Consider the following 26,982-nt stretch of genomic DNA (forward strand, 5'->3'; position numbering starts at 1 on the left):
TGGGAATTGTAGTTCGGTCCTTGCTTAGGGTTTCGGGATGAGGCGCCAAAATACAAGGTTTGACCTCAGCCTGCCCTTGTCAGTGCCTGGGCCACAGGTGAGCCGTTATTGGCTGCCGTTAAGGACCGTTACCATTCCCGGGTAAGTAATGAGGCCTGAGGCCTGCGGGTGGTACCCACCGGGAGCCCGAAATGCGTCGGGCCTTCTTGGAGAGCCTTTGCTGTAAGAAGCCAGGTTGGCTCCTGGCCGCCTCTCCTCACTCGGGACTCTAGGTGGCCCCTCTTCCTTGGGAATCCGAGGCCTCTCCAGAGGCGGTGGATCGTGGTGCGCAGAGCACTGATCCTGAGCCAGGAGCCCTGACTGCTCTGTCAGGCTTTGCCGCTTCTTGGTCTCCACGAAGCTCACACAGTGCCCTTAGGATTCTCCATATCCACTTTTTAATGAGCACTTCTATGCCAGGTTCTGGGGTGAGGCTTTTCGTATATCACATTTAATCCTCTCAACAAGCTGAGAAAGTGCGTTTGTATTATTATTACCCTTTGGCACAGGCAAAGAACTGTGGCCCAGATTGGGTGGTCAATCATACAGTCACATAGCAAATAAGTGGCAAAATCAGTGTACAAATTTGGATCTGTAGGCCCCTTTGGCCCTCTGAATTCTTTGATACTACAAAAGCCCCATTGTTTCATCCACCCAAGAAAATCAGTTATTAGAAAGTAATTGTGACATCTTAATCTAGTTTTAGCATTGACTAAATGCTTCAATCCCTTGGGTCTCACCCCTGTGTTTGAGTAATTGCACCTGAGTCTTGAGGACCAGTGCCCACAAAAAAAGGACTGGTCTTTGCCATCAGGAAACTCTCAAGGTAGAAAGAGGGAGAAACAGGGAAGAAACCCTTCCCATTTGACTCAGGGAAACAAAAAGGGAGCTAAATATTGTCCTGCTTCATTTTTCTCAGTGGCAAGAATAGAAGTAAATATGATCCGAAACAACAGATAATCCCCAGTCATTTATCTCTGACTTACACCCACTCAGTTTGAGTGCTGGCACCCACACTCATCTCTCCCAAGACCAAGATCGCAATTAATATGATGTCTTATATGCAGCTGCAGGCCTGAGGAAGAGGTCAGAGATAATAATAATAAAGCATTCCGTGTGTTAGATGGCTTTAACTTGTACGTGTTCCACCTGCTGTAGCTCATGGGACCTTGCAAAGTAGGGAGGGAAGGGGACTTGAAGAAAATTGGGACTTGTCCTCACCTGCAAAAAAAAAAAAGAAAAAAATGACGATACCTAGTAGCAGAACCAGAATCCACATCTGGTATTCTAATTCCCAACCCTGTCTTTTCTTTTCTCACTGATAGGCAGATGTTGAACACAAGTGAATGAAACATGACCAGGGAAGAGTGATGATAGGGTCCACTGTGGACCCTGCCATTCTTGCAGTTCAAAGCTTAAGAAAGGTATTACTGTGTATTTTACTGCAAACTGAGCAGTTTTTGCTCAGTGGAGAGTCTTTCTGGGAGGTAGATAGGCAGGCAATGTGACTGTCATGCCCAAGCTCAGAATGCAAGTACCAGTCCAAAGTTCTGGAATCCAGCACCTTTGAGAATTTGAGTTCAAAGGCACCTGAAAGGCACTAATCCCCCCTCTCAGGATCTTTCAAGTTAGAATGCTCACTTCGATTTTGTAGAATCCATTCTTTCTCTGTAATAAAGTTTAAATGTTATGGTTTTTAAAAGAAATTGAGTATATGTGATACTTTTTAAAAATGACCACCGAAAAATGAATATTGCTACATGTGATTTTAGTATGTAAGTTTACTTCCGAGAATGTTGTGATGTTGGGAATGATCATCAAAAGTAGTACAGTGTAATTTCCTAAATTGGGTCTATGGATGGTTTTTTGGGATCCCAAGAGTTCTCATATTTGTTCCTTTTCCCTACCCCCATAACAGAGAGACTTCCACTTTCAGACTGTTTTCATTGGTGGAAAGTTGGGCAAGTTCTGCCTTATGCAATTAATGTGGAAGCATATAATCCTTGCCCTTTACATAATTGTTACATGTTCTTCAATTGATTTCTAGTTCCCTAAACTTCTTTTTCCAAGGTAAACACTCCCAGCTTTCTGAGTGCCTCATCACATTAAAATAGCAGGATTCTCCCGTCTAGCTCTGCTGGCTTTTTCTACCCCACCCTACCCCCGCCCCATTCTGGCAGGAGCATTCTACAAAGGCAGTGGGGTACAGCACGGCCCAAAGAGTGGCTGAGGAATGTGCCTGTGAAACTTTTGCAGATTCTGGAATTTACTCCCGACTGTGGATACATCTTTTATCCCCTCACAGTTTTTACTGAAGACAGTAGAATATAGTGATTAAGAGAACAGGCTTCAGAGTCTTAACTTCCTGGGTTCTAAATCCTGGTTCTACCTCTGCCTAACAAGTGACCTTAGGCAAGCCACTTAACCTCTCTGAGACTCAATGTCCTCACCTGTAAAATGAGACCATGTAGGCAAAACAGTAAAGTGTCTGAGACAGTCAATACCTAATAAATTATTATTTCCCTTCCCAGGAGGTCAGCATTACCTGTGATAAAAACTTTCTCATGACATCCATCACAGATGTAGGCCTTTGCTGTAGTCCCAGTGTATCAGAGATCCATTTCTTCTAATGGGCCTAGGAAAGAATGGGCCAGGTTGTGATTCATTTATTCAACACCTTGAAGCACTCACCACTTGCCAGGCTTTATGGCAGGAACTAGAGAATCTGGATGGAACAACACAGTCCCCATCCTGGCTTTGCTCCACAAGTTGGTAGCTATGCAGATTGACATTTATGGCAAGTGTGTGAGAGAGAGGGAACACCAGATGTAGCAGGAGCCTGGAGGGACCTTTAACCTGGGGAAAGGGGTTCTACAGGGGAAAAGATGAAAGGGGAAAGATGGTTGAGCTAAGTTTTCAAAGGGGAACCAGACAAATGGGGTGGGGGGAGGGCAGAGTTGGGTGCTGTTGAGGTCCTGCAGAGAGAATTATATGAGCATTTTGGAGGTTGAGCCTGGAGAGGCAGTCAGGAGTCAGACCAGGAAGGGATGTGGACACCACACTAAGGGAGTTGGGTTTTATCCTGAAGACTCTTGGAAGCTGCTGAAAGATTTTTAGCTGGGGAGAGAGATGATAAAATTTTTGTTGTAGAGCGATCATAACAGGGAGCAGCCTGGCCGTCCTAAGGAAGAGAGTTTTTCTTCTCTGAAGAACAGGGCTAGTGTGCTCAATTCTGAATAAGGGACAGGGAGATGGTCTTTGGCAGCTTCCTATCTCCTCTGGAGCTTTCTTTTAGGGGCTCCTATGACAGCCCCTGAAACATGGGTCTGGAACACAGTGTGTCCAGCCTTCTGTGGCTTAAATCTGTGGGATTTAAGAAAAAGTGTGCCAGGTATCCCCTGCCCAGAAGGCACTTAGAGCGAGTTGGGAAAAGGAGGTGCAACTTGAAAACAAAATAACAAGGCCAGACTGGGGATGATTAAATGAGCTAGATTGAGAAGTTAACTGAAGTTTAGAGTGGGGCAGGGGGTGCATGTCTTTGGGAATGCGTTGTTAGAAAGGGCTTCCTGGAGAAAGCGGACTTTGAACTTGGCCTTGGAGGCAACTTAAGTGCCGGATTCTCCATTATAATTGAGGATGGGGCCCTGTGGACTGAAATTGCAGCTACTGTTTTGCTTTTTTTGTTGGTGCAGTTATATAGTTTGCAACCATTTTCTCCCACAAGACCCTCTGTTCCATGAAGGCAGAGAATATGTTGGATTTTCCTCACCTCTATATCCTTTGGGCCTGCACAGAGTGGGCCCTCAATTAATATTTGTTGGATTAATGTATGAATGAATGGTGAGAAAGAAGGGTTAAAAGCTTCAGATGTGGAAACGTTACATGTAAAGGGCAGAGGCAGGAACACAAAGCATGGTGACCCATTGTGTTGGTATAGTGTTTATTGCTCACAAAATATGCTAGTACATTGTTTCATTTGATCACCATCAAGTGTCTTGTTTGATGCTATGCAATGAGCAGGTCAGGTGTTATTCCCATTTTACAATGACAAAACAAGAAGCTCAGTGATTAGTCCAAAGTTTCACTGCTAGTTAGGGTGAATTCAGACTTGAACCTGATATTTTAACACAAAGTCTAGTGCAATAACCAGATTGCTTTCCTTCTTGGCCTTTTCCAAGGGAGAACATACAGTGAGACATAGGTCTAGAGGGGTGATCGGGGCCAGGTCACAAGAAGACCTTAAGTTTCAGGCTAAGAAGTTTGGACTTTATCTTCCAGCTGGTGACAACCTATGGGAGGTGTCTGGGTTTTTTTTTTTTTTTTTGAAGCTGTTTAATAAAGGATAAATATTAATGGTATTTGTAAGGTATGGCATAAATTTAATTGCATATTAATATTTATTTAAAATAAACATAGGGAAAATAAGTTTAATTTTAAGAACCAAGAGTCAAAGACCCAGGAGTCAAAGGAGTCATCTCTTCTAATGGACTCAGAGGGTTGTTCATCAAACAACTTGAAGCAGCACTATATTCCATGCATCGTGCTTAATGCCAAGGACACCGAGGTGACTGAAATGCAGGTCATTGTCAGGATGAAGTGAGACCGTGTAAGCAGCCAGAGCCAGTCTGTTATTGCCATCACTAAAGGAGGATATGTGTTTGAGCTGAAAACCTTGATGGCATCACTTCCAAACTGCCAAGGTGGAGCTTCCGCTCCTAAGATGTGCCTGGGTTGAAGGCTCTGCATCATCCTTTCCTCTGGGATCATCCCAGCAGAGATGCAGAGCAGCTGCTGTTAGCCCACTGGACCACAAGGACACCTACTTTAAAGATAAGGTCCCGGCCTGTACGCCAATGCTCACAATACTGTAAGGGTGTGTGTGGGAAAAGCAGATCATCTATCTGCAGGGGTTTCCTAACAATATGCCCCTAAAAGAGCTTGATAATTTGAGACAGGGGAGGGTATCTTCCTATCCCAGTCATTACCATGGCAGCCAGGGTTACTGATGGGAGTTGTGTATTTCTCTGACCTGAGTAGGGAAAAGGTTGAGAACCCCAAAGCTAGGTTATGTCAATTGTTTGGTGCAAGACGGGAACCAGGCCGTTAGATCTGGCCTTATGGAATAGGAATTATAATTGTCCTGCATGATCCCTCAGATTAGAACTAGGGGAGATATTGTATTACCTAAGGACAAACTCTCTTACTGCCAGGCCTGGACTTCAAGTTTGGACAGTATGAAGCTCTCATGAAAGACAGTTCCCTGACACCGGGCATGGTCAAGATTAGACCGCAGGGATGATATGGAGATTCAAATCCTGGATTGGTGTTTGGACAAAATGGGCCCTTTGACCATGAGATGCAAGCCTGTATATTGCGTGATGACAGCCAGTGCTGTTGACATTAAGGAGAAAGGTTTCAGGCCCGGAGTGGTTAGAGAAAGATGTTGAATTACTTCATTTTTCAATGTATGGGATCCCTACGCTGCTGGGCACTGTTCTAGGCACTGGGGATACTGGCGGTGAAGATAAGCTTCCTACTCTAAAGGAAGCACAAAGCAGAGGTACAGGTTAGGGAGAGGGAAAAGAAGCGGGGTAATTAAGTACCACCTACTATATGTGAGGCACCATTAGATATTTTTATGTATTTCTAATGCGTTCAACAAACGGCAGAGTGGCGATCACCCCCCTTTAATAGAGGAGAGGGGGTGAGAGGCTAAGTCACTTGCTGGGCTCTAACTGACACTGTAACAGAGCAAACGGACCGTAACCTCTGAAAGCCAGTTTCCTCTTGTGTGAAACAGGGACGGTGACCGTCTCCACCCCAAGTACTGGGGAAATGCAGTGAACCCACCGAATGTTCTTAGGACCCGGCAGGTTGAAGGCGCTCAGTTACCTGCCGTAGCCACCGCCAGGCGGTGCACAGCTAGCGATGGCCAAGGCCTCAACGGGAAAATGCAGTCCCGGTTTTTCCCCCCTCGGCTTGGGAGGGCTCCCGCTCCGAAGGCGGAAAAACGGCGCGCGCGGAGGCCGCGGGGCTCCCCGCCCGCCCTCTCCGCCGGCCGGAAGTCCGGTCCACGTGCGCCCGCTCCCGAGGCCCCGCCCGCCCGCCGGGAGCCACCCAGTAAGCGCCTCTGCGATTGGCCGGGTCAGAGGCGGTACGTAGCGCGCGGGACGCTGGCCACGGCCGGACCCGGGGGAGGGGGTGGGCGGGAGCGGGGCGCCCCAGGGGTTCTCTGCTCGTTCCGGTCCAGCGGGCAGGGTCCACCCGGAGGCCCCGCCGAGGCGCACGGGCCGTGCAGCGCGATGGGGCGAGGCGGGGTGCGCCTCGTTTCAAACCTCGGCTGCAATTTGTTGAGCACGTACTATGTAGCAGCCCCTGGGTTAAACGCCCTGGCATCCGTGGCTCATCCGCCTTGACGGCACCCGGCTAAGCGAGGTGTTCCCTTCCCTGTTTTACAGCTGTGGAAATGAGAAAGGTGGTTGCAGATACAGGCAGGTTCGGTCCAAAGCCACTAGGACTCAGAACTCTGTGGGCAGATCTTATTTATTTATTTTTTAAAATAGATATTTATTTACTTATTTATTCGTGATAGACACAGAGAGAGACACAGGCAGAGGGAGAAGCAGGCTCCATGCAGGGAGCCCGACGTGGGACTCGATCCCGGGACCCCAGGATCATGCCCTGGGCTGAAGGCGGCGCTAAGCCGCTGAGCCACCGCTGCCCAGATCTCTTTTATTTTTGAATCTAACCTCCGCCCTTTCCATTTCTGTCAACTTGCGTACCTTTCTGACTCTCAGTTTGCTCATCTGGAAAACGGGAATGGTACCTATCTCATAGAGTGAATTAAAAGTGCTTCGCTGGGTACTTTTGTTTCGCTGAGTGATCATCTCCACTTTTCAGAAGGCTTCGCCTCCCCTTACATTTTCCCCAGAGGCTGGACCGGTTATAAAATTTTAAGAGAAGACACCTCTTTTCCCCCGGGCCTGGGTGGCAGCATGGGATTCCCACCCATCCATTAGGAAAGAGGATGGCATGTCTGCCTACTTTTCTTCCTTCCCCCAGGTTCCTAAATGGAGACATTGGCGCCTCTGTCGTTGGGTTTGCTTATGAAGTTTTATTTCTCCCTTAGCTATGGGAAAGTTATCACCCGAATGAACCTTGACATTAAATCCTAATTTTAAAGATGAGGAAATGGAAGTCTTTGAATATGGATTGAGGGGAAGGTGATGGCTGGTTTTACCTAAATAAATCAGATGTATCTGGCAGGGTGCCAACCTAGGTTTTGGGGAAATGTTGAAATACTAGAGCTCTGACCGATGAATAGAAAGTGGACAGGCAGGTTGGGGTGGTTGTCTCTTCGAAGTGCCATAAATTCCACTGGATCCTCTTCTGTCTTGTGCAAGGTCTGAATCTGTCCTCCTGAGTAATATGTTTAAAGGGTTCAAATCCTTTCTTGGTGCTTTGCCTTAGGAGAAAAGATTAGGGCTGGTAACTGAAGACAGGCAAGCAGTGAACTTTGGTGTGTTTTGAAAACTACCCACTGGCAACTTTTTAAATAGCTAAAAATTTTCTCTGAAATTTGCAAAGATTATGAGTTTTGGTTAATTGTAAATACTGACTCTTTAAAAATGAAACTTTTATATTAGGCATGTGAATCTGTGCAATGGAATCTCAATACCTTAGTGATTTGATTTCCCTTATCCTTTGGAAAATATACAAACCAGTTTAACCTTTGAATTTTTACATCGCTGTTTTTTTCTCCTTCAACTTATATTTCCACCTAATTTCCTCCTCAGAATCTTTTTCTAGTATGATACATTTTATGCTTGAAAGCCTTTGGTATATAGTCCTACTCTGCAACAAACAACAAAAATGTGTATTAAAACTGAAACATTTTTGAAAAATGTGGTCATAATATTAAACAATCTCTCTTGGATTGTGTTTTTATAACTGCAAAATGTATAATTATCAAAACAACTGGTTTTGATCAATTGTCAAACATAAGTTTTATTTGAAATGCTTCTCTTAATAAGCTGAGTGGAACTTTTTAAAGAATCAGTAGGAAAAAAGAATCAGAAGAGCTTTTATTCATGGCTATGAGCGCTGAAAAAGCTGGTTCGTGTAAATAAATACACAGGACTTGAAGGCATTTTGTTGTGGTAATAGTACTCAATTCTTTGAACACTCTGAGTTATGGGCCAAAAAAAATCAGTGATCTGTCATTGAAATCAATTATTAATGACCTGCCAGCAGACAGTTCTTTTAGGTCCTCCTTGAACTTTATTGAAGGCAAAGATTTGGAAACCACCTGACTCAGCAGGAAAATTTGTTACACTGTCACTGTAGGCAGGCACATCCTTAGCATGAATACTGATGTTTCCTAGTGCCCCTTTATGGTGCCAGAGAAATCTTGCACTAGGGACAATGCACCTTAGTAAGATTTGGCATGAGTGGGTAGTTGTGCCTTTCTTGGAAACCTGGGAGTTAGAAGAGGGTGAAGTAGGACCTTGGAAAGGGGAGGACGCAGGCACACTCCCAAGCTGGTCTGTTCCTGTTGATAGAGGCAGTGAGCATTGATTTGGAAATTTATTCCTCCTAAACTGTGTCTTTGTGCCCTTTGGAAGATCTTCAAGCATGCCCCAGGTGTCCTGGGACTACCATGGGCAAATATCTAACTTCTTTTTAGCTTTCATTTCCTCACCTTTAGAATGGACATAAACCAAAGAACTGACTTCACTGTGCTGATCAGACTGGATGAGGGAATGTCCCTAGCACATAGTGCTCAAATGGCGGGCATCTAGTCTTTTTTTTTTTTAAGACAGTATTTATTTATCTGCGAAAGTATGCCCAAGTGTGCGCACAAGTGGGAGTATCAGAAGGGGAGGGAGAGGAAGAGGGAAAGAATCCCAAGTAGACTCTGTAGACTGCACTGAGCCAGAGTGCCCCCCCCACCACCACCACACAGGGCTCCATCCCAGGACCCTAAGACCATGACCCCAGCCAAAACCAAGAGTTGGTTGGCCACTTAACCAACTGAGCCACCCAGATGCCCCATGGGCAGCTACTCTTATACTCTAGTGTTCAGCCTGCTGGAAACCTCACCTTCCTAGGCACTCTCTGCATTAGTTTCCTCATCTGTGAGCCCAAGATATTGTTAGCCCAGAAATGTAGAGGTGGGAAGTGATATGGAAAAGGTTTTGTGGTTCTCATAGTAGGTTTTCTGAAACAGATATGCTGTTATTTTAAAATAGTCCATTTTGAAGGACACCTGAATGGCTCAGTTGGTTAAGCATCTGACCTCAGCTCACATCATGACCTCAGGTCCTGGGATCAAGCCCGTGTTGAGGCCTGCCATTTAGCCCTACATCGGCTCCATACTCAGCAGAGTCTGCTTCTCCCTCACCCAGCTCATGTGCATGTACTCTTTCTTTCTTTCTGAAATAAATAAAATCTTTAAAAATAATAAATAAATAAAATAAAATAAATAAAAATTTAAAAATAAAATAGTTAATGTTGAGTTCCTGCTTACTTTGAGCTGGACACTTTTCTGTGTGCTTTATGTACTCATTCACCAGATGTGTTTTGAGGTTTTGAGGGCTTTGTCAAGCCCTGTTCTTAGCACCTTGGATACAGTAGTGCCCAGATTCTGGAGTGAAGCAGATTACAATAGAGAAACATGTAGATATGTAATACGTTGGGTGGTGATAAGCTGGTAAATGTTTTGAAGAGAAGTAGAACAGCAAGGAGACTAGAGAGTGAGATGAGGGTGCTATTTTATATATTCAGGGCAATCTCTGATAGGGTGATGGTCAGGCAGAGGAGGGAGTAAGCCATGCAGCCTCAGGGGGAAGAGCTTTCCATGTGGAAGGATCAGTATATCCACAGACCCAAGTGGGAGTATGCTCAACATAGTCAAGGAGCCCCAAGGTGGCCAGTGTGTCTGGAGGGCTGAAATCAAGGGGGAGAGTGGTAGAAGGTGCTGGGAACAGGGATGCCTGCATCCATCATGAAGCACCTGTAGGACCCTGTAAGGGCTTGGCTCATGTTCTACGTGAGAGAGGAACCCTTGGAGGGTTTTGAGCAAAGGGGTGAAATGATTGGCTTGCATTTTTAAAGGTTCACAGTAGCTCCTGTATCAGGAGCAGACAATTGGGAAGCAAAGATGGCAGCAAGGAAATTGCTCAGAGGCGACTGAGGTAATCCAGGAGCAAGACTGGTAGAAGGGCCCGGCCTGGTCCCCGTGGATTGTGAAAGCTGCAGGGAGCACAGCCAGCAGGGGGCGCTAGTGGAGTGGGATGAAGAAGAGGAGCCACAGAAGTTTTTGGCCTGAGCAACTGAGAGGGCAAAAGTGTCCTTTGGGGAAAGTGGAGTAGTTTCAAATGACTGTGACGAGTAACAACCTGAGTTGAAGAAGATGAGATGACCATGACATATGTCACCTCATTCAATCTTGACAAAACCCATGAGTAGTCCTTATTAATTATATTTTATATGCAAGGAAATAAACCCCACGATGCCAAAGTTGCCCAATGCCACATAGTTAGTTAAGGGACAGAGCTGAGATCTCAGCTGAGGCCCTTGTGACTCTGAAGCCCCCGACAGTTGGCATTCCCTGTGATCCTGCTGCACAAGCACCAGCAGAGTCGTCCAGTGCAAACAACCTCCCTGCCCCTGGACTGATGGTTTATGCTTGGAGAGTACTTGAGAGGAGTGACCTGTTCCCTCCCCTTCCCTTGGTGTCAGTGGGGGAGAAGGGAGGGGGTATTTAGCGTGGACACTTTCTCTTGTGGCTTCCTCCAGGTAATTGGCAGCTTGGAGGAGGTAGTGACTTAATAGGTGTTGCAGATAAGAACTTGGACTAAGGTTTAAACAGCAGCCTCTCCCCAATAATGAAAGATTAGGAGTGGGGAAAGCATAGATAAAAATAGCACTTACTAGTTAACTGGAAAACAATATATTTTTGCAACCACTGGTTCCACGAGAAAATAATTGGGTCCCAAGGCAGGGAATGACTCGTTTTCATGAATGATTATATTGATCATTGGAGCAAAATGGATACATCCCCTTTGGAAAGCAATTCGAAGGTGAATCATCTGGCAGGTCAGGTATGCCCAGTGTGAAATCCTGGGAGGCTGCCGGAAGAGGAGGAAAGGAAGCTGCAAGATAATGAGAGAGCCAGGTCCTGTGCCCCCCACCTCTACAAGCAGGTTGGGGCTGTTGATTAGGAGATGCAAAGCAACAGAACTTGCTTCCAAGTTAAGTCCTGAGCTTTCCCAAGGGAGAAAAGAAAGCATGTCCATTCAAGTATCAATTTCTTATTTTATTTAACCCATTGGGGATTGTGTTTATTTTCTTTCTTTTCTTTTTTTTTTTTTTTTTTTTTCCAGGAGGGATATACTATCCTCAGGCAGCATGTTCTCATGGAAAAGGGAGCAGGCTGGGAGGTTGGTTCCAACACCCTCTTTGCCACTGACAGGAGAGTATGACCCCAAGTATTTTCTCTCCCCTTCCTGGGTCATGGAGCTATTCAGTCGTTCATTCTATAATGAGCTTTCAAACACTTTCTCATAACTAATAATGCACTGAGTGTTTAGTGCATGCCAGGCACTTAGAAGCAAACACTTTATATGTATGAGCTCCACTCTTCACAGCAACTCAGGGTAAGTGCCATTAGCTCCATTTCACAGATGAATAAACTGAGTCAACAAGAGGTTAAGTAACTTGACCAGTATCACTTACCTGGTACTTGATGGATAGACATTGGACACTATGCTAGGTGCTGGAGACAAAGGGTTGCAAATGACATGGCTCATGGCCTCATGGAGCTTATCTAACATGTTGAAAACAGTCACACAAACAATGGGTACAGGGAAGGAAAAGAATGATTCAGAGAGGTCAGGGGCCTGATTTGAGTTGGAGGATGGACAAAGCTGCTTTGAGTGGAGCTATGATGTCCCCTCTTGCTACTTTCAGGCCTTCACTTAAACCTCTCTGGTCCTGATTTAAAACAACAACCCCCTGCGGTGCCTGGGTGGCTCAGTTGGTTAAGCATCTGACTCTTGGTTTTGGCTCAGGTCATGATCTCTTGGCATCAGGAGATCGAGCCCTGCGTTGGGCTCTGCGCTCAGCTTGGAGTCTGCTTGAGAGTCTCTGCCTCTCCCTGTACCGCTTCCCCCAACTTGTGCACATGCTCACTCACTCTCTCAAATAAATAAATAAATAAATAAATAAATAAATAAATAAATATCATTAAAAAAAAAGACAACAACCCTCATAAATAAATAAATAAATAAATAAATAAATAAATAAATATCATTAAAAAAAAAAGACAACAACCCTCATCGCTCTTGATATGCTCCCCCACTAACATCACCACACATATCATGAGCTTATTATGTCTTTAGCAAACCCCCCCCCACACACACACACAACCGATTGAGTGTAGACTTTGCTTTGAAGGGGGAGGCACTCTTGTTTTAAGCAGTGCCTGGTGCCTGATTGGCTGAATGTAAAATAAATCTAGGAGGGTTAGCCAGGAAGTGAGCCTAGTGCAGAGGGAACAGCATAATACACGGAAGCTCTGAGGTGGGAAAGAGCCTGCATATTTAGGGACAGAGAGGAAGTGTGCAAGGCACACAGGCCTGGACCAGATTCCTTGACTGGGGGGTGAGGAGCAGAGGGGTCGAAGGTGGGTAGGTCACATGGGGCCCAGAGACCTCTGTGGAGGATAGGAGGAGAGGGAATAAGGCAGTGAAAGTTTTAAGCAGGGGAGTGACATCAGAAGAAGGCCACTGACCCTGGCCATTTTGGGAGAAGCCAGACAGGGACTGGAGGATCAAGTCAAGAGGTCCCTGGAAAAGTGGGTGCAGGGCGATGGGACTTAGGTTTGTAGGGTGGGCCTAGTAGAGTCGGAATGAGGTCCGACAGCAAGGGCCAGCGGGGCTTTTTGTCTAGAGGCCCATGAAGCAGGCCACTCTCATTTTTCCCTAAGAAGCACTGCCAGAGAAAATTCCAAGAGAGACTTTTTTTTTTATTAAGATTTTATTTTTAAGTAATCTCTATACCCACTGTGGGACTCAAATTTACAACCCTGAGACCAAGAGTCACACGCACCGCTGACCAATCCAGCCAGGTGCCCCAAGACTATTCTTCCTTGAATGTTTTTTCTTTGTCTTCTCAGGGCTGTTGGGGCCTAAGAGGTAAAAAATGAAAGGCGGTTTGGGGAAGCTCAACGAGAGGGACCCACCACTTACAGAGCACGATAGAATTGGATCCTTAGGGCAGCCCCGGTGGCTCAGCGGTTTAGTGCCGCCTTCAGCCCAGGGCCTGATCCTGGAGACCTGGGATTGAGCCCTGTGTGGGGCTCCCTGCATGGAGCCTGCTTCTCCCTCTGCCTCTCTCTCTCTCTCTGTTTCTCATGAATAAATAAATAAAATATTTTTAAAAATTGGATCCTTACTTAATAGCCTACAGACTTCACTCTGATTCAAGTCCCTACCCTTTTCTTTTCTTTTTTAAGATTTTATTTATTTATGAGAGACACAGAAAGAGGCAGAGACACAGGCAGAGGGAGAAGCAGGCTCCCTGTGGGGAGCCTGATGCAGGTCTTGGTCCCAGGATCCCTGGGATCACGACCTGAGCCAAAGGCAGATGCTCAACCTCTGAGCCACAGTGCCCCCACCTTTTTAAAAAGATTTTATTTATTTATTCATAAGAGTCCCTACCCTTTTCTTTATACCCTGCTGTCCTTCCGCCAACAGGGAGAATGAGGGAGAAGAAAGGATGATGTGGCACCCTTGGGACTAGAGTCCCGCCTTGGCTGATGAGGCCAGGCCTGGGATTATTTCCCAGAATCCAGTTTCCATTCTCCTGTGCTGGGCATTAGCTTTTCTCTGTTACCATGGGAATCAGTGCTGTCCTTCCTCCTCCAGCCAAGCTGGCTCTGGGAACAGCTTTTGGTATTGAGGAGGAGGTTTCCTGGGCCACCAGTGGTCTTGTCACTCATTTGTCCCCAGGAGAACATCTGACAGCTCTGCAAAGTGCTGCCCCACAGAAGGAAGGAAGGAAGACCCAGTGTGCCTCATGGCCCTGTGAGCATCAGCTCCTCGCTTACAGGTGTGGAGATAGGATCAGACAGGGGCAGGCATTTGGGGGAATCAGCTTTTTGTCATTTATGGAGCACTCACCACCCTGGGCCAGGCTAGTGAGAAGGCTACCACTGTCACACAGTTTTATGGCAGAGTGCAGAGAGATTGGGACCCAGGCTGCTTGACTTCCAGTCTATAAGCTTTCATTCTAACAGCGGTTCTGGTGCCCACCTGGCTGGGACAGTAGGGTTGGACCTGGGTTTCTGTACCTTTTTTTTTTTTTTCAAGATTTTATTTATTTATTCATTAGATACAGAGAGGCAGAGAAATAGGCAGAGGGAGAAGCAGGCTCCATGCAGAGAGCCCGACGTGGGACTTGATCCCAGGACTCCAGGATTATGCCCTGAGCTGAAGGCAGATGCTCAACCACTGAGCCACCCAGGCATCCATGGGTTTCTGTACCTTTTCTAAAGTTTCACAGGGGATTCATATCAGGGCCAGGCTTAGGAATTGCTATGAGTTCCCACTGCCTGCGTGTAAATGGCGGTGTAATGAGGGGAAAGGAGCAGATTCTGGAGAAGGACATTTGAGCCAGAGCGGGAAGAGGGTCGGGAGCACAGGTTACCAGAGGTGGTCGCTTCTCCATGGGTCTCACTGGGGAGGAGCTGCCAGACAGGTCTCGATGAGTCTTAAGGGCAGTTGGGAACCCAGCCTTCTTTTCCTCCTCAGTAAGCCTTGAGGGGACATGGACTCCTGCTCGCTGCGGCTCCCTCCCCAGGCAGGTCCACGAGCAGGCCTGTGAGCACACACCTAGGCAGGTGTGCACACATGCACCCAGGCCCAGGGTGAGTACCAGGTGATTACTCTGGCTCACCTGTTGGTGCTCTGTTCTTCTTGGCTGGTTTCATTTGTTACTGTCCAGTTTTCCTTTTTTTTAAAATTTTATTTATTTATTCATGAGACACAGAGAGAGAGAGAGAGAGAGAGAGAGAGAGGCAGGACACAGGCAGAGGGAGAAGAAGCTCCATGCAGGGAGCCTGACATGGGACTTGATCCCAGGTTTCCAGGATCACACACTGGGCTGAAGGTGGCGCTAAACCACTGAGCTACCCGGGCTGCCCAAGACCTAAGTTTTCCTTTGGTTACCCAAGAGGTCCCCAATGGGGACCTGCAAGGCACAGAGGAGCTCTGTTAGTGGTTAGTGAAGGAACGAGTTATGAACGGCTTCCTGGACGGCAAGAACAGCTGTTATTTGTCTGGCCCCTTTCAGCCAGGGGCCCACGGTCTCCCAGGGCATGTGCTCCTCTATCCCCTTGGCCTTTCTGACAGAGGCCAAGCAGCTGTTGGTCTGTTTCCACAGATGGTCATCCAAAGCACAGAGAAGGGAGGATATTCATTAAGTTACCCCAAGAGTCTGGGACAGAGCTGAGCCTGGAATTTACATCTGTGCCCTGGTTGCTGTCCCTAAGACCTCACTCCCTATTCTGCAGAGGGAAAACACCAATATGATCTAGAAATCATTTTTCTTTGGTGCTGAATTGATTCACCTATAGCCATATTCACTGTCCTCATTTGCTGTCAGTAAAGATAAATTAATTTTTCATTTCCTGAGTATGTTAAGGCAGGAGTCTAGACTCAAAGGTGGGACCCCTGAATTCATTTCAGGCTCCACTAACAGCTGTGGCCCTGGGCTAAGTCTCCGTCTCTCTCTGGTCTTTAATCTCCTCACTGTAAATGAGGAACCTGTGACACAGCAGAACTGTTCATCACTAGAGATTCTGATTCAGTGTGTCTCAGGAGGGGTCGTGGTCCTGTAAGTGGACAGGAGCCGAGTCACATGCTCTTCTAGGCCCCTTCAGCCAAGTCTGGCAAAATTGGGTGACCCGGTGACAGTGGCTTGGCTTTCAACAGTGAGGGGCCAGGGCCCAGTGGAGGATTGGCCCTTGCCCTTTCCCTCAGCCACTGCCCGTTCTCAGGTCTCACTCCCATTATTCTAGATTGGTCTTTTGCAGAGAAAGGTAAGCTCACGGGTTTAGGGACAACAGGACGGAGCTAGGATTACAATGCTGTTGCTGGATTTTCCATTTCAAAGCTTCAGCTGAGTGAACAACAACAACAAAAAAATTTTTTTTTTGACAACTGAACCCTGTCCTTAAGTCCTTTCTGTGTAAACTGGAGGGAGACCACCTGGGGGCGAATTCAGGCTCACAGAGATTGAGGAGAAAATGGTTCGTAAATGGTTTAATAATTGAGTTAGGTCTCTCCATTTGGATGACGACTCTGGTGGGTATTTTCCTCTCTCCTCCCTGGCTGCCCTGGGAGAACGAACCTGGGCAGATTTAAACTTGTGGATTGGTCCCCTCACCACCCACATCTGAGCAGGTGCCTCCCTCGTCACTTGGTGTGTCCTCAGGGGAGGCAAACTCATTTCAGTATAAGCTTAAGCGAAGTGTAATTAGGACAGTAAATCTGCCGTTTTACAAAAAAAAAAAAAAGTCCCATGACAGATTTCAAGGTCCTAGAGAAATGATTTGATGCTGGGGGAAGGATGGGAGAGACTTGGCCTTCAATTTAATTTCTTCCAGCCTGGGAGCAAAGTCCGAGACATGGTAACCCTATTTACTCCAGAAAATGCAACACGACTTTACAATTCTTTAGACTTTATTTATTTATTCATGAGAGACACAGAGAGAGAAGCAGAGACATAGGCAGAGGGAGAGGTAGGCTCCCTGTGGGAGCCCAATGCGGGACTCGATCCCATAACCCTAGGATCATGCCCTGGGCCGATGGCAGGTGCTCAATCACTGAGCCACCCAGGTATCCCACGACTTTAGAAGTCTTTTGCGAGATAGTCTGAGGCTGTGAGAATGGGGACGTAACTTCACGAACATCTGTTTTAGTGTCCATGCCTTGCAATGTGACTTCAGCACCCGCCTTCCATCCCCCAGCTCCCTTTTCACTCCTCTCCTGAACAGTCACTGTAGAAATGGCAGTGTCCGGAGGGCTTCCTATGTGTTTTCTCATCCAGCCTGCAAATGACCTTAGGAGATAGATTCCATCACCCCCATTTTATGGATGAGAACACTGAGGTTCAGAGAGACAGGCCACTTGTCCAGGGTCGCACAGCATCGGAAGTAGGGGAACTGGGTCTGAGGAGCCATGCGCCTGACCTCTGCTGCTGCTCCAGCTGAGAGCTGCACATCCCCATGCCAAACTCAGAGTACCCCCTGTCCCCCGCCCCCCCACTGCCGCAGCAGCCTGTCATCCTTCCCTCACATTCCTCCCCAGCAAGTTTGACAAGACCCTCTGTATACCTCTCAGGCCTCTCAGGCCATGGAGCCACTGCTTCCTCTGAGCTCCCCATCTGGGCCTCTTGGTTGAGGAGGGAGGATTCTTCTCAGTGTAGAGTAGCCACCCAGGCAGTGCTGGTGCTGGGGAGGGGGGACAGGCAGGACATTCTTCCCCTTGAGTCTCAGTATCCCAGACTATAAAGTGAAGGCTGGAGTGGGGGGTTCTGTGGGCATCTGGAAAGTGCTTTGGGTTCACCACAGAGGGACAGGTGTCCCCTTCCTAGGCAAAATTTGCAACAGGGTACTGCTGCCTCCAGAAAGCACTCTGCTTAACAGCACCTGACCCTGTTCTGCTTACTCAGCATTTAGATTGCTAAATTTGTACAGTGTTGGTTTTGTTTATGAATGTTTTCTTAAGACTACTGGAGGCCTCTCCTGAAAGAGTTTTCTGTCTTAGGATGGATCCAGAGTTTGCCAAGCTCAGAACTCCACTCTGCCTGGACAGGCCCCATCTCCCTCCCATTACTTTGCCTACCCCTTCCCCCCCTTCCCCCTATCTCCCTTACCCTCCCCCCCCCCCCCCCCCCCCCGTTTGCTCAGGCCCAACACTCACATCAGGCCTGCTGTCGTCCCCAGGCAGGTCCTGCTGGCATTCCCAGGGTGGGCCGTCCCATCCAGCCAAGTGTGCCTTACTTCGGTGATTCCCCGGCTCCTGGTTTGGCATTCTCACTGGCCACCTCTTTCCTGGGAAGATGTTCCTGGTGGGCCTCACAGGGGGTATTGCCTCGGGCAAGAGCTCGGTGATTCAGGTGTTCCAGCAGCTGGGCTGTGCAGTGATTGATGTTGATGTCATCGCCCGGCATGGTGAGTTGGGAGGGGCAGGTGGCACCCCTTTCTGCCATCATGTCTCACCTTTTCCTAAGTCCTTTCGAGGCCTCGGAGGAGGGAAAAGCTTTCCCGTCAGCCCTGATCTGACTTCCTGCCCCCTGCCCCACACTTGCCTTCTAGCCCCAACATTTCCTCTTCCCTCTCCTTCATCTCAACCAGTGACCAGCTCCAGGGGTTCTGTGCGCTGACTGCTTTTCCTCTTCTCATTTGGTTTTTGATCAACTGAAAGAGGCACCCATGGGTTCCCCCATCATTTTGCCTTTAGTCATTTGGGGGCCTCTGGCTGGCCTGGAGGCTCTAGAGAGTGACCCAGCCCCCTCCTCATGCCATAGTCGTCCAGCCAGGATACCCTGCCCACCGGCGCATTGTGGAGGCCTTTGGCACCGAGGTCTTACTGGAGAATGGTGACATCAATCGTAAGGTCCTGGGGGACCTGATCTTTAACCAGCCTGACCGGCGACATCTGCTCAACACCATCACCCACCCTGAGATCCGCAAGGAAATGATGAAGGAGACCTTCAAGTATTTCCTCCGAGGTAAGACCCAGGGCCTGGGGTAGGGGTGAGACAGAGGCCTCTCCTCTCAGGGCCAGGACCCTCCTCCTCTGTAGAAAGGTTGGCCAGGGAAGAGGGGAGCTGGCTGGCCCAGCTGTCGAGTTCACACTGTTCCTTTGCACCCCCCACGGAGAGCCCCATGCAATCCCCAGAGGAAAGGTGCACATGTCCCTCAGCATTTAAAGAGGTTGACAATTGAGTGAGAAGAGACACTTGAGGCTTTTGAGACACGGTCCTCAGGAAGTAAGTTGATTTTTCTGGCAGGGTTGGGAATAATAACAGCTGACGAATAATGGAGTCTGGAGACCCGAGGTTAAGTCCTGGCCTCAAAACTTCCAGCCGTGTGACTTTGTCAAGTGAGCCAGCCCCTGCTCTGCATAGTGAGGCTAATAATGCCGACCTTGAGAAGCTGTTGGGGGGACCGAGTTTACATTAGTGACTGTCTATCACCACATGGTATAAACCATGGTCAGAGTCAGATTTGGTGCTGGTCGAGCTGCCTCTGAAAGTAAGCTTGTAGACTGGACACTGGGGAGAAACCAGGATGGCCAGGACAGGTGCAGGGCTGTGGCAGCAGCTGCAGTGGGTGGGGGTGGGGGGTTCCTATGCAGAGGAGAATCCTTCGGGGCTAGGGCTCAGCGGGGAGTTAGCCTGGCATGTGCTGGGATTGAAAGAAGGGAGAGTGAAAAGCCAGGTCTGTGCTCCATTGGCAAGAACCTTTCCCAAGTTATAGCCTGGGTGTCATTCTGTTCTTAGAATGGTTTGGGGCCCAGGTGACCTGATAAGGTGCAAGATGAGGTCAGTCACCAGCAGTGGAGGAGCAGAGAGCAGTGGCTTCAGACCAGGTGGGAGGCTGGCCTGGGGCCCCTGTGGATCTGCCTGCCAGCCTTCGGCGTATATGGCTGCCAACCCCAGGTGTCAGAATGGAAGGCCTGGCTGCTTGTCTCCCCATCATCAGTCACAGTGCTGAGACTGGTCCTGGAGGGTATGGGGCAGCCTTCTAGGTTTTCTCAAGGCTTTTGTACTGTGATCCTGGCCTTATTTTATTCTCTCATACATCAAGTTCTCATGTGGATTGGGGGACCTCTCTCCACCCATCTCCCTCTGGCCTGTACCTCCCTTCAGAAGAAGAGATAACATGACAGACATCCGTGGTGTTGACCACCACCACCCCCCCGCCGCCCCCCGGCTCTGTCCAGGGCGGAAGTGGGCTCCGGGCACCCTCCCTGCTGGACCAGCTTGCTCTGCATCTCAGGACCTTGGTGCAGACCTCCCTCCCTCCCTCTGGCCTCAGGGAGAGTCTCTGGGCTCTTCCTGCCTTTGTCCTACCTCTTGTGTCTGTGCGAGGACCTCATCTGTCCCCCACCCAGGAGCGAAGCCTTCTGTCTTTCAATCGTGCCCTTTCGCATTCGCTCCCCGGCCAGTTGCAAGTACATCTGCAGGGCTTTGAGGCGGTGGCTCTCCCCTTCTGAAATTAAGCAGTGGATAATGTCAGCCGCTCCAAAGTTCTCCTGCTGTGTCATCCGCCCAGCCTCCCCTCTCCCCAACCACCACCACTTAAATAAAAGCCAGAAAGCTCTTTTCAGCTCGATAAGGTGAAAAATGGGGACGACAGCTGTGGCTTCCACAGTCCCAGCTTTTCCCTGATGAGTATAACAAATACAACTGTCAAAGTTGGTATAATCAAACGTCAGATAAGATCACCAGCTGTTGGGGAGGTCTCTGTGTAGGCAGACGGATGTCTTAATAGAGTCAGGATAGTTTGCAGAGCTTATCAAGCAGGAGGGAGGTGACAGCTGAATAGCCCTTTGCCGGTGAACCAAAGAGCTGGCCATGAGCTCCCGAGGGGGGCCGAGGAGAAAGGACAGTGAGGGGACTAGGACGGGTGGGGGCGGGGCAGGACAGGGAGATAAGAGGCCCAGAGGGGGTCTGGTCTTGGCTTCTGTTCTGAGCCAGGAAGGAAGTGGGGAAACTGGAACTGTGCCCCCCCCCCCTTCTTCCAGGGACCGGTAGTAATAATAACCATCATTTAGGGAGCTGCTGGAAGTGTCTGAGTGAGGTGCTGAGTGGTTTACATGCCTTCGCTTGTTTGATCCTTATTGTGTTCCTGGGAGGGAGGTAGCCTTCACTCACAGATGAGGTTGGTTCAGGGGCACAAAGTTACATGGTGGGAAAGTGGGGGGCTGCAGAGCCAGGTGTGTCACCAGAGCCCATTCTCCAACCCCCTCATTCAACTGAAGGTTTTTCTGGGGCTTCCTGAGCAGCAGATTCTGGGGAGCAGGAAACCCCATAGCTTGGGTGCTCAGCCCGGTTCCCTGCATCACCCAGAGTTCCAGCTTCCCTGCAACACCCCTGGAACTGGTGCGATGTATGTCTGGCCCTGTGGTCAGAAGTGTTGACGGTGGGATACCATCCAAGCCAGGCAGGCATCTCTGGGCAGAAGCAGTGCCCACCCCTTTCCTTCATGGCTCTGGGACCCAGCTTTTTACACATATGCAGCTTTTTACACATATGCAGGAGACACAGGCCCAAAGAGAACTAGGACTGTAGAGCCCGTGGTATGTTGGGGGTGGCGGGTAACCCAGGGACTCGTCCTGTCATCGTGGGTCAGGGTGCCACCCTCAACTGGCCTCAGCTTGTAGTGGGAGGGCCAGCCAGTGCCTTTTACCACACCAGAGTGACTTCTATTTTATTAGTCACCACCACCCACTAACTCCAGACCTGTCCCTGCAATCCCTGGCTGGAGGCCTGCTTCTGACACAGAGGAACAACCTCTTTCCTTCTGGGGCTACTGCTGCCACCCCCACAGGAATCTTTCATGAGGAGCTGGTAGAGATAGCCATGCGGGACTCTTCTTCAGCAGGGGACCACACTTCTATTTTTGTTTCTTGGGTTTCTTTGAGCAAAGATGGGTGAAGGAGGGCAGAAAGGGCCCAGTTCCTCCTGGAAACTTCCCAGCCTCCTCCAACTCTGACCGTGTCGTTTCCTTGCTCACAAATAATTCTTTATGTTCAAGATCAAGGCGAAATCAACCTTTTGTGCCTGCCCTGCTCACCTCCCCAGCTTCGCCTCCCATTGTGCAAGACCTCCACAACCTGAGTTCCCCATTCCTGGAACCCTCACCTCCAAACATGTCCAAATATAAGAAGCCCTACCTGCATTTCAAGGCCAGTACAAACATCATCCCTCCTGCAAGGTCTTCCCTGATCATCGAGGCAGGAATGACTCTCTGCAGCAGTCTGATCTGAATGGCATTGGAACTGGCTAGCGTTAGGCCTATCCTGGCAGGGTCTCCCCCTGTGCTAGGGAGCTCTCGATGGTAGGGGCCAGTGGCTTCAATTCCATCCCCTAAGCTGACATGCAGTCCTTAGTGTTTGCTTGCAGAATTGAACTGTGGGTTTCCTGGCTTCTTCCCAGGATACCGCTATGTGATTCTGGATATTCCCCTGCTGTTCGAGACCAAGAAGCTGCTCAAGTACATGAAGCACACGGTGGTGGTGTACTGGTGAGTGTGTGTCATGGCCCAGCCTGCCCAAGACTGGGAAGGTGGACCCCTGGAGTAAAACACATGCCTGAGAAATCACTTTGCCCTTACCCCACGGGGCGACTAGGAGGTTTGGGGGCTTTGGGCAGCTGTGTCCAGAACCTATAGGCACCACTTCTGTGCCTGACCCAGATAGGCCCCAAGCAGGTCTGAGAAGTGAAGGGCCCCAGGCTTCTCTAGTTGCTTGGGAAGGGCTCCCCCTGCTGGCCACTGGGGGCACTTCGGCCCAGGTGCCCTGAGCTACCATGTTGTTAATCACTTGATCCTTTTCCTTCCTGTAGCACATCCTACCTTTCCAGGAAGCTCCCACACTTATTACTTCACTCAGTTTACCTTTCAGCATGAGATGTTTAGGGCAGGAGCTTATACTTCTGCATTACAGAAGAGAAACTGGAGGAGGGAGTTGCTTGAGGGGGTGTCCAGGGTCACCCACCGGCAGCACCAATGAATGGATAGTTGCCAGGAGGGTACTGTCAGAGTCCAACTAAGGAAGGAACTTTATTCTCAGAATCCCTCGGGACATGAAGCAAACCAGACACCAGGTTTGGCAAACAGAGCCAGATCAAACTGTCAGAAAATGAGTCACAGTCCCAGTGAGGTGAAAGAGTAGATGAGGATGTAGGGTGTCTGTGCCTCCCAGAAACTTCCTGGATGCCACCCACAAGTACGACAGACACAGAGGTGGGCCCTTGGCTCTGTGGGTATTTTGGGCACAGGGTGGCTCTCCAGAGACTGGTGCGTGGGAGGCTCCTAGCACACTACAGTGCTCATGCCCTGAGCTTCACCCTGCCCACCCTCACAGCTTACCCCCCTGAGGGCTGCCTTTTCAGCCCAGTCTGAATCTGCTGGGCCTTCTTTAGGGACTCAGGCATCCTGATAGCTCCTCCACTGGCCCGTGTCTCCCGTGTAAACCCACGACCTCTCTGGCTTTCTTATTCCCTGTGAAGACTGGCCTCTGAGGCCAACCACACTCCATGAAGACTTGGCCGTGGAGACTTAATACCATTGGAACTTTGCACCAAGGATCACAAAAGGGTGTGGTAGGGGGGATCTTCCCGCAGAGGTGAGAACACCGGTTGTATCTGCAGTCACCAGACAACCCCATGCCTGCCCTGCCTTGCTGTACTTTCCTTCCAGCTTGGTCTGTTCACTAAGAGCAGAGAGAGCAATGGCTTCTGGTAGGTACATTGGGTTCCATGGATTTGGCTTGTTCTGCAGGAGATCCTCCAGGCCTGCTCGCTAGCCAGAGGAACCTCTGCCCAAATCCCGGGTGCTGCTCATGCCCCACTTTCAGACTCAAGAGAGAGGCCAGAGACATGTGAATGAGTGATTATTTGCTTTTCATAAAAGGGATCCACACTGTACAATACTAAAGATACCCTCATGGATTCCTTTAACTATTAGACTATCCCTAGTGCATTTGAAATAATATGGATTCCTTTAACTATTCCTTTAACTATTAGAATATCCCTAGTGCATTTACCAAGATGTGACTATACCATAATAGGATTAGATTATTCACATTTGAGAAATTTGCCAATTGCAGGGCAAGTGTTTGGGTAAAAATCCTGTTACCACAAATAGCATCAGTCCTTGAGCTAACCATGTGGGATTCTCTCTGAGTCCAGAAAGGGCTGTCCAGGAGCTCTACTTTCATGTTCCAGGAAGCCCTCTGGTCTAGGCCACACCTTCTGAAGGCTGCACCCTCACAGGTGGCCCTAAGACAACTCCGTTTGGTCACCCAGATTTCCTCAGCCCCAGATTATTCAGTCTTTGTTTTTAGTTAGGCCAGGATTGGCCCCATGACCTTGACAGGATGCTGTCCCCTCCCTATAACAAATGAAATCAGAAGTCCAGCCTACTTTTCAAGGCCGGTATAGATACCATCCTTCTACCAGGCCTTCTCTGATCAGGCAGCCAGAAATGATTTTTCTGGAACATTCTCTTCTGAACGGCATTGGAATTGACTAGTGTTCAGGTTGTATCTGTCCTTGGAAGGTGTGTCTTCACATGCCCAGAGGGCCTCTGGTCTAGGCCACACCTAAAAGGAGACCGAACTATAGTGATCAGATCCTCTCATCTCACAGTGAGGGGAGCTAAGGCCTAGGGGCAAAGCAGACAGACCCCCAGATGGCTAAGGACAGCTGCCACAGCCCACTACCTCTTGTTCCCCCCAAGGGGCTCAGGTAGCCACAGCACTAGAGAGAGGTGAGAGATGACCCCCTTCCAGAGGACAGCCCAGCGGTCCTGTGTAGCCAAAGGAAAGACAAGAAATTTGCCAAGGAAGGATCTAAATGGTAATATCAGAGTGGGCAAATGACCTATTCTTTGAATCCCCTTCAGAGTTGGGAGACAGGGTGGTGTCTGGCTTAATCCGCAGCGCTTTGTCCTGTCCCGAGGACCAGATCTGGCTCTCAAGTCCTTGCTCCAAGGGGAAGCACCTTGGGGCTGGCCTGTCCCACTCTGTTAGTGGCATCAGCTACAGCAGCCACTGTCTTGGCTGTACACATCCAGGGCTTGGGGTGAGAGGGAAGGAGAGGGGTCTCTGTGGTGGCTCAGGAAGCTATTTTGGATGCAGCAGGCCCCAGCCCCAGGGGAACTACAGGAAGCGACTGGCTTGCAGGCACAGGCCTTCCAGTAAAGGTCACCCATCCAGGGACCCAGGATGTAGCTGATGCCAGATGACCAAATCTTCCCATCTTGTAACTGGGAAATCGCAGCTATGGCGAGGCAGAGAGACCCCAGATGGCAGATAGCACCTGCTGCAGCCCTTCCCCCTCCTGTGGATATGAAGGGTCATCCAGGGCCTGTGGTGCTACTAGGGTCCTCACAAAGCATGGGGTGAGGTGGGAGCAGCCTCCCTCCCTAGCTGTGGACCCCAGAGATTTGAGGGAAGGGGCCGCCCACCCCCATGACTTGCCAGTGGGAGGGAAGCCGGGGCCCACGGTGCCTGAGCAGCCCTCCTGTCCTGTCCTCAGTGACCGGGACACCCAGCTGGCACGGCTGATGCGGCGGAACAGCCTGACACGGAAGGATGCGGAGGCCCGGATCGAGGCCCAGCTGCCCCTGAAGGACAAAGTCCTCATGGCCCGCCACGTCCTGGACAACTCGGGGGAGTGGAGCTCCACCAAACGCCAGGTCCTGCTCCTGTATGCCGAGCTGGAGCGCTCCCTGGACTACCTGCCGCTGCGGCTCGGGGTCCTGACTGGTCTAGTGGGCATTGCCAGCCTCCTCTACCTGCTTACCCGCTACCTCCTGCCTTCCCCCTAGCTGGCCTCTCCCAATGCAGAAGGCCCCGGGCCTCAATCTTAGAGGCTGAGGCACAAGCCTGTCAACTCTCTCTCTCTCTCTCTCTCTTTCTCTCTCTAAATCTGGACTGAGCATGGTACTGGGGTGACCCTTCTTTGAAGTATATCCTGTCTGAGGCAGAGGAACAGTCCTGTCAGTGGCACTCCTCCCCACCTTCCCTAGGGCTCCTCCCTCTGGAGCCACCCACAGAATGGTATCCACGATGGGGCACGAAAGCAGTGGTAGGAAATTGTTGTAAACTTCTTGGGGGTACAGGTGAGGAACACGGTCTCAGTGGCCAATGGCAGTGTTCAAAGCTGGGCGGCTCCCTGGGCTTGAACCATCTCCAAGCCCATGCCCCATCATGACCCACACCTGCTTCCTGGACCGAGGAAATCATTTTGGACCAAGGGCCACCACCTTGGGACAGCATTCTCCCCCAGGTTGAAGCCCTCTGCAAGATGCAGTGAGGCCCCTGCTGTAAGTACTGCTGTGGCGGGGCCTCCTGTGGGCTGACCCACTGCCCCCCCACCCGTGGCATTTCTCAAGCATTCCCCACACCCACTCACCACCTGCCACCAGTTGCCTCCCACTCCGTGTCCTCTGCGCCCTGAACTCAGTAGTCCACATGCACCAGGCTGTTTCTTGCCTCTGTGCCTTCGGTGTGCTGTTCCCTCACCTAGAATACCTTTAGTTTTTCTACAGCTGGGTAACCCCCAGCTCAAGCACCATCCGAAGCCCCAGGCTGGTCAGGTGCCCTGGGGACTACTCCCTCCATGTTTTAGTTTAACCCACAGAACTGTAATCAGCCGAAAGCTGGTTGGTCTCGCCTAGACTGTAAGCCACTTGAGGGCAGGGACTGTGTCTCGTCCATCTCTGTGTTCCTGCTGCAGAGCCTGACTGGCCATTGGTGCTTAATAAAATAAAGTGTGTTGATCTGAAATGCCCCGCACTAGCACTGTGGACTGACAGGTTCCCTGACTTGGCTGATGCCATTTGGGCTGCCACTTGGCCTCCTCCCACACCGAGGCCTGGGTCCCTCACTTCCCCAGGCCCCAGAAGGTTCAGTGGCCCTCTGACAGTGGCCTGAGGCCCCAAGAGGGTTCCAGCCAGGCCCAGGTGTACCCTCACAGGAGATGAGTAGAGGTGTGGGGGCAACATCCCACTCACTCACTTCATCTTCCTTCCCCAACCAATTAGGTCAGTGTAGACCTCCGCTTTCTCTTACCACCACTGGCAGACCTGCTTAGATGCTGATCCTGCCGGGCAGCCTATTAAGGCCAGGAATGAGC

The 26,982-nt window shown here is 49.7% G+C and overlaps 2 protein-coding genes and 1 long non-coding RNA gene across 7 annotated transcripts in view; 1 reads left to right on the top strand and 2 right to left on the bottom strand.

The window, feature by feature from the left end:
• The window catches only part of NMT1 (N-myristoyltransferase 1), a 40,509-nt gene extending 34,420 nt beyond the window's left edge, over window positions 1-6,089 (bottom strand). Inside the window, exons 1-2 of one of the 2 annotated variants that reach the window (XM_025440698.3) lie at window positions 5,932-6,089; window positions 2,585-2,674 (exon numbers count right to left, since the gene is read on the bottom strand). The gene's annotated coding sequence lies outside the window, so the exon portion shown is untranslated. Of the gene's footprint in view, window positions 1-2,584; window positions 2,675-5,889 lie in introns of both variants that reach the window. The other variant, XM_025440699.3, reaches the window with a different exon arrangement.
• DCAKD (dephospho-CoA kinase domain containing) lies at window positions 2-26,633 on the top strand. 4 transcript variants are annotated; one of them, XM_025440701.3, is made up of 5 exons: window positions 2-141; window positions 18,053-18,280; window positions 18,637-18,840; window positions 22,276-22,363; window positions 25,381-26,633. In XM_025440701.3, the coding sequence occupies exons 2-5, from the start codon at window positions 18,169-18,171 to the stop codon at window positions 25,670-25,672; spliced, it is 696 nt and encodes a 231-aa protein (XP_025296486.1). In that variant the 5' UTR covers window positions 2-141; window positions 18,053-18,168; the 3' UTR covers window positions 25,673-26,633. The 4 variants fall into 4 exon arrangements, with proteins under 4 accessions (XP_025296486.1, XP_025296487.1, XP_025296488.1 ...); XM_025440702.3 differs by having other exon boundaries at window positions 10-141; window positions 18,057-18,280; XM_025440703.3 differs by lacking the exon at window positions 2-141 and adding an exon at window positions 6,103-6,193.
• Window positions 16,770-18,168, bottom strand: LOC112655535 (uncharacterized). The gene is made up of 3 exons (XR_003133748.3): window positions 18,030-18,168; window positions 17,441-17,557; window positions 16,770-17,166 (listed from the first exon to the last, which is right to left on the bottom strand). It is a non-coding gene; the product is annotated as an uncharacterized LOC112655535 (long non-coding RNA).
• Window positions 26,634-26,982: the final 349 nt, after the last annotated feature.

This window comes from Canis lupus, chromosome 9 (genome assembly GCF_003254725.2).
Source record: "Canis lupus dingo isolate Sandy chromosome 9, ASM325472v2, whole genome shotgun sequence".
Lineage (NCBI taxonomy): Eukaryota > Metazoa > Chordata > Mammalia > Carnivora > Canidae > Canis > Canis lupus.

Coding starts and splice junctions, on each gene's coding strand:
- DCAKD (XM_025440701.3), top strand. CDS start 18,169: ATGTTCCTGGTGGGCCTCACAGGGGGTATTGCCTCGGGCAAGAGCTCG. Junction 18,841..22,275: donor CTTCAAGTATTTCCTCCGAG/GTAAGACCCAGG, acceptor GCTTCTTCCCAG/GATACCGCTATGTGATTCTG. Junction 22,364..25,380: donor CACACGGTGGTGGTGTACTG/GTGAGTGTGTGT, acceptor TCCTGTCCTCAG/TGACCGGGACACCCAGCTGG.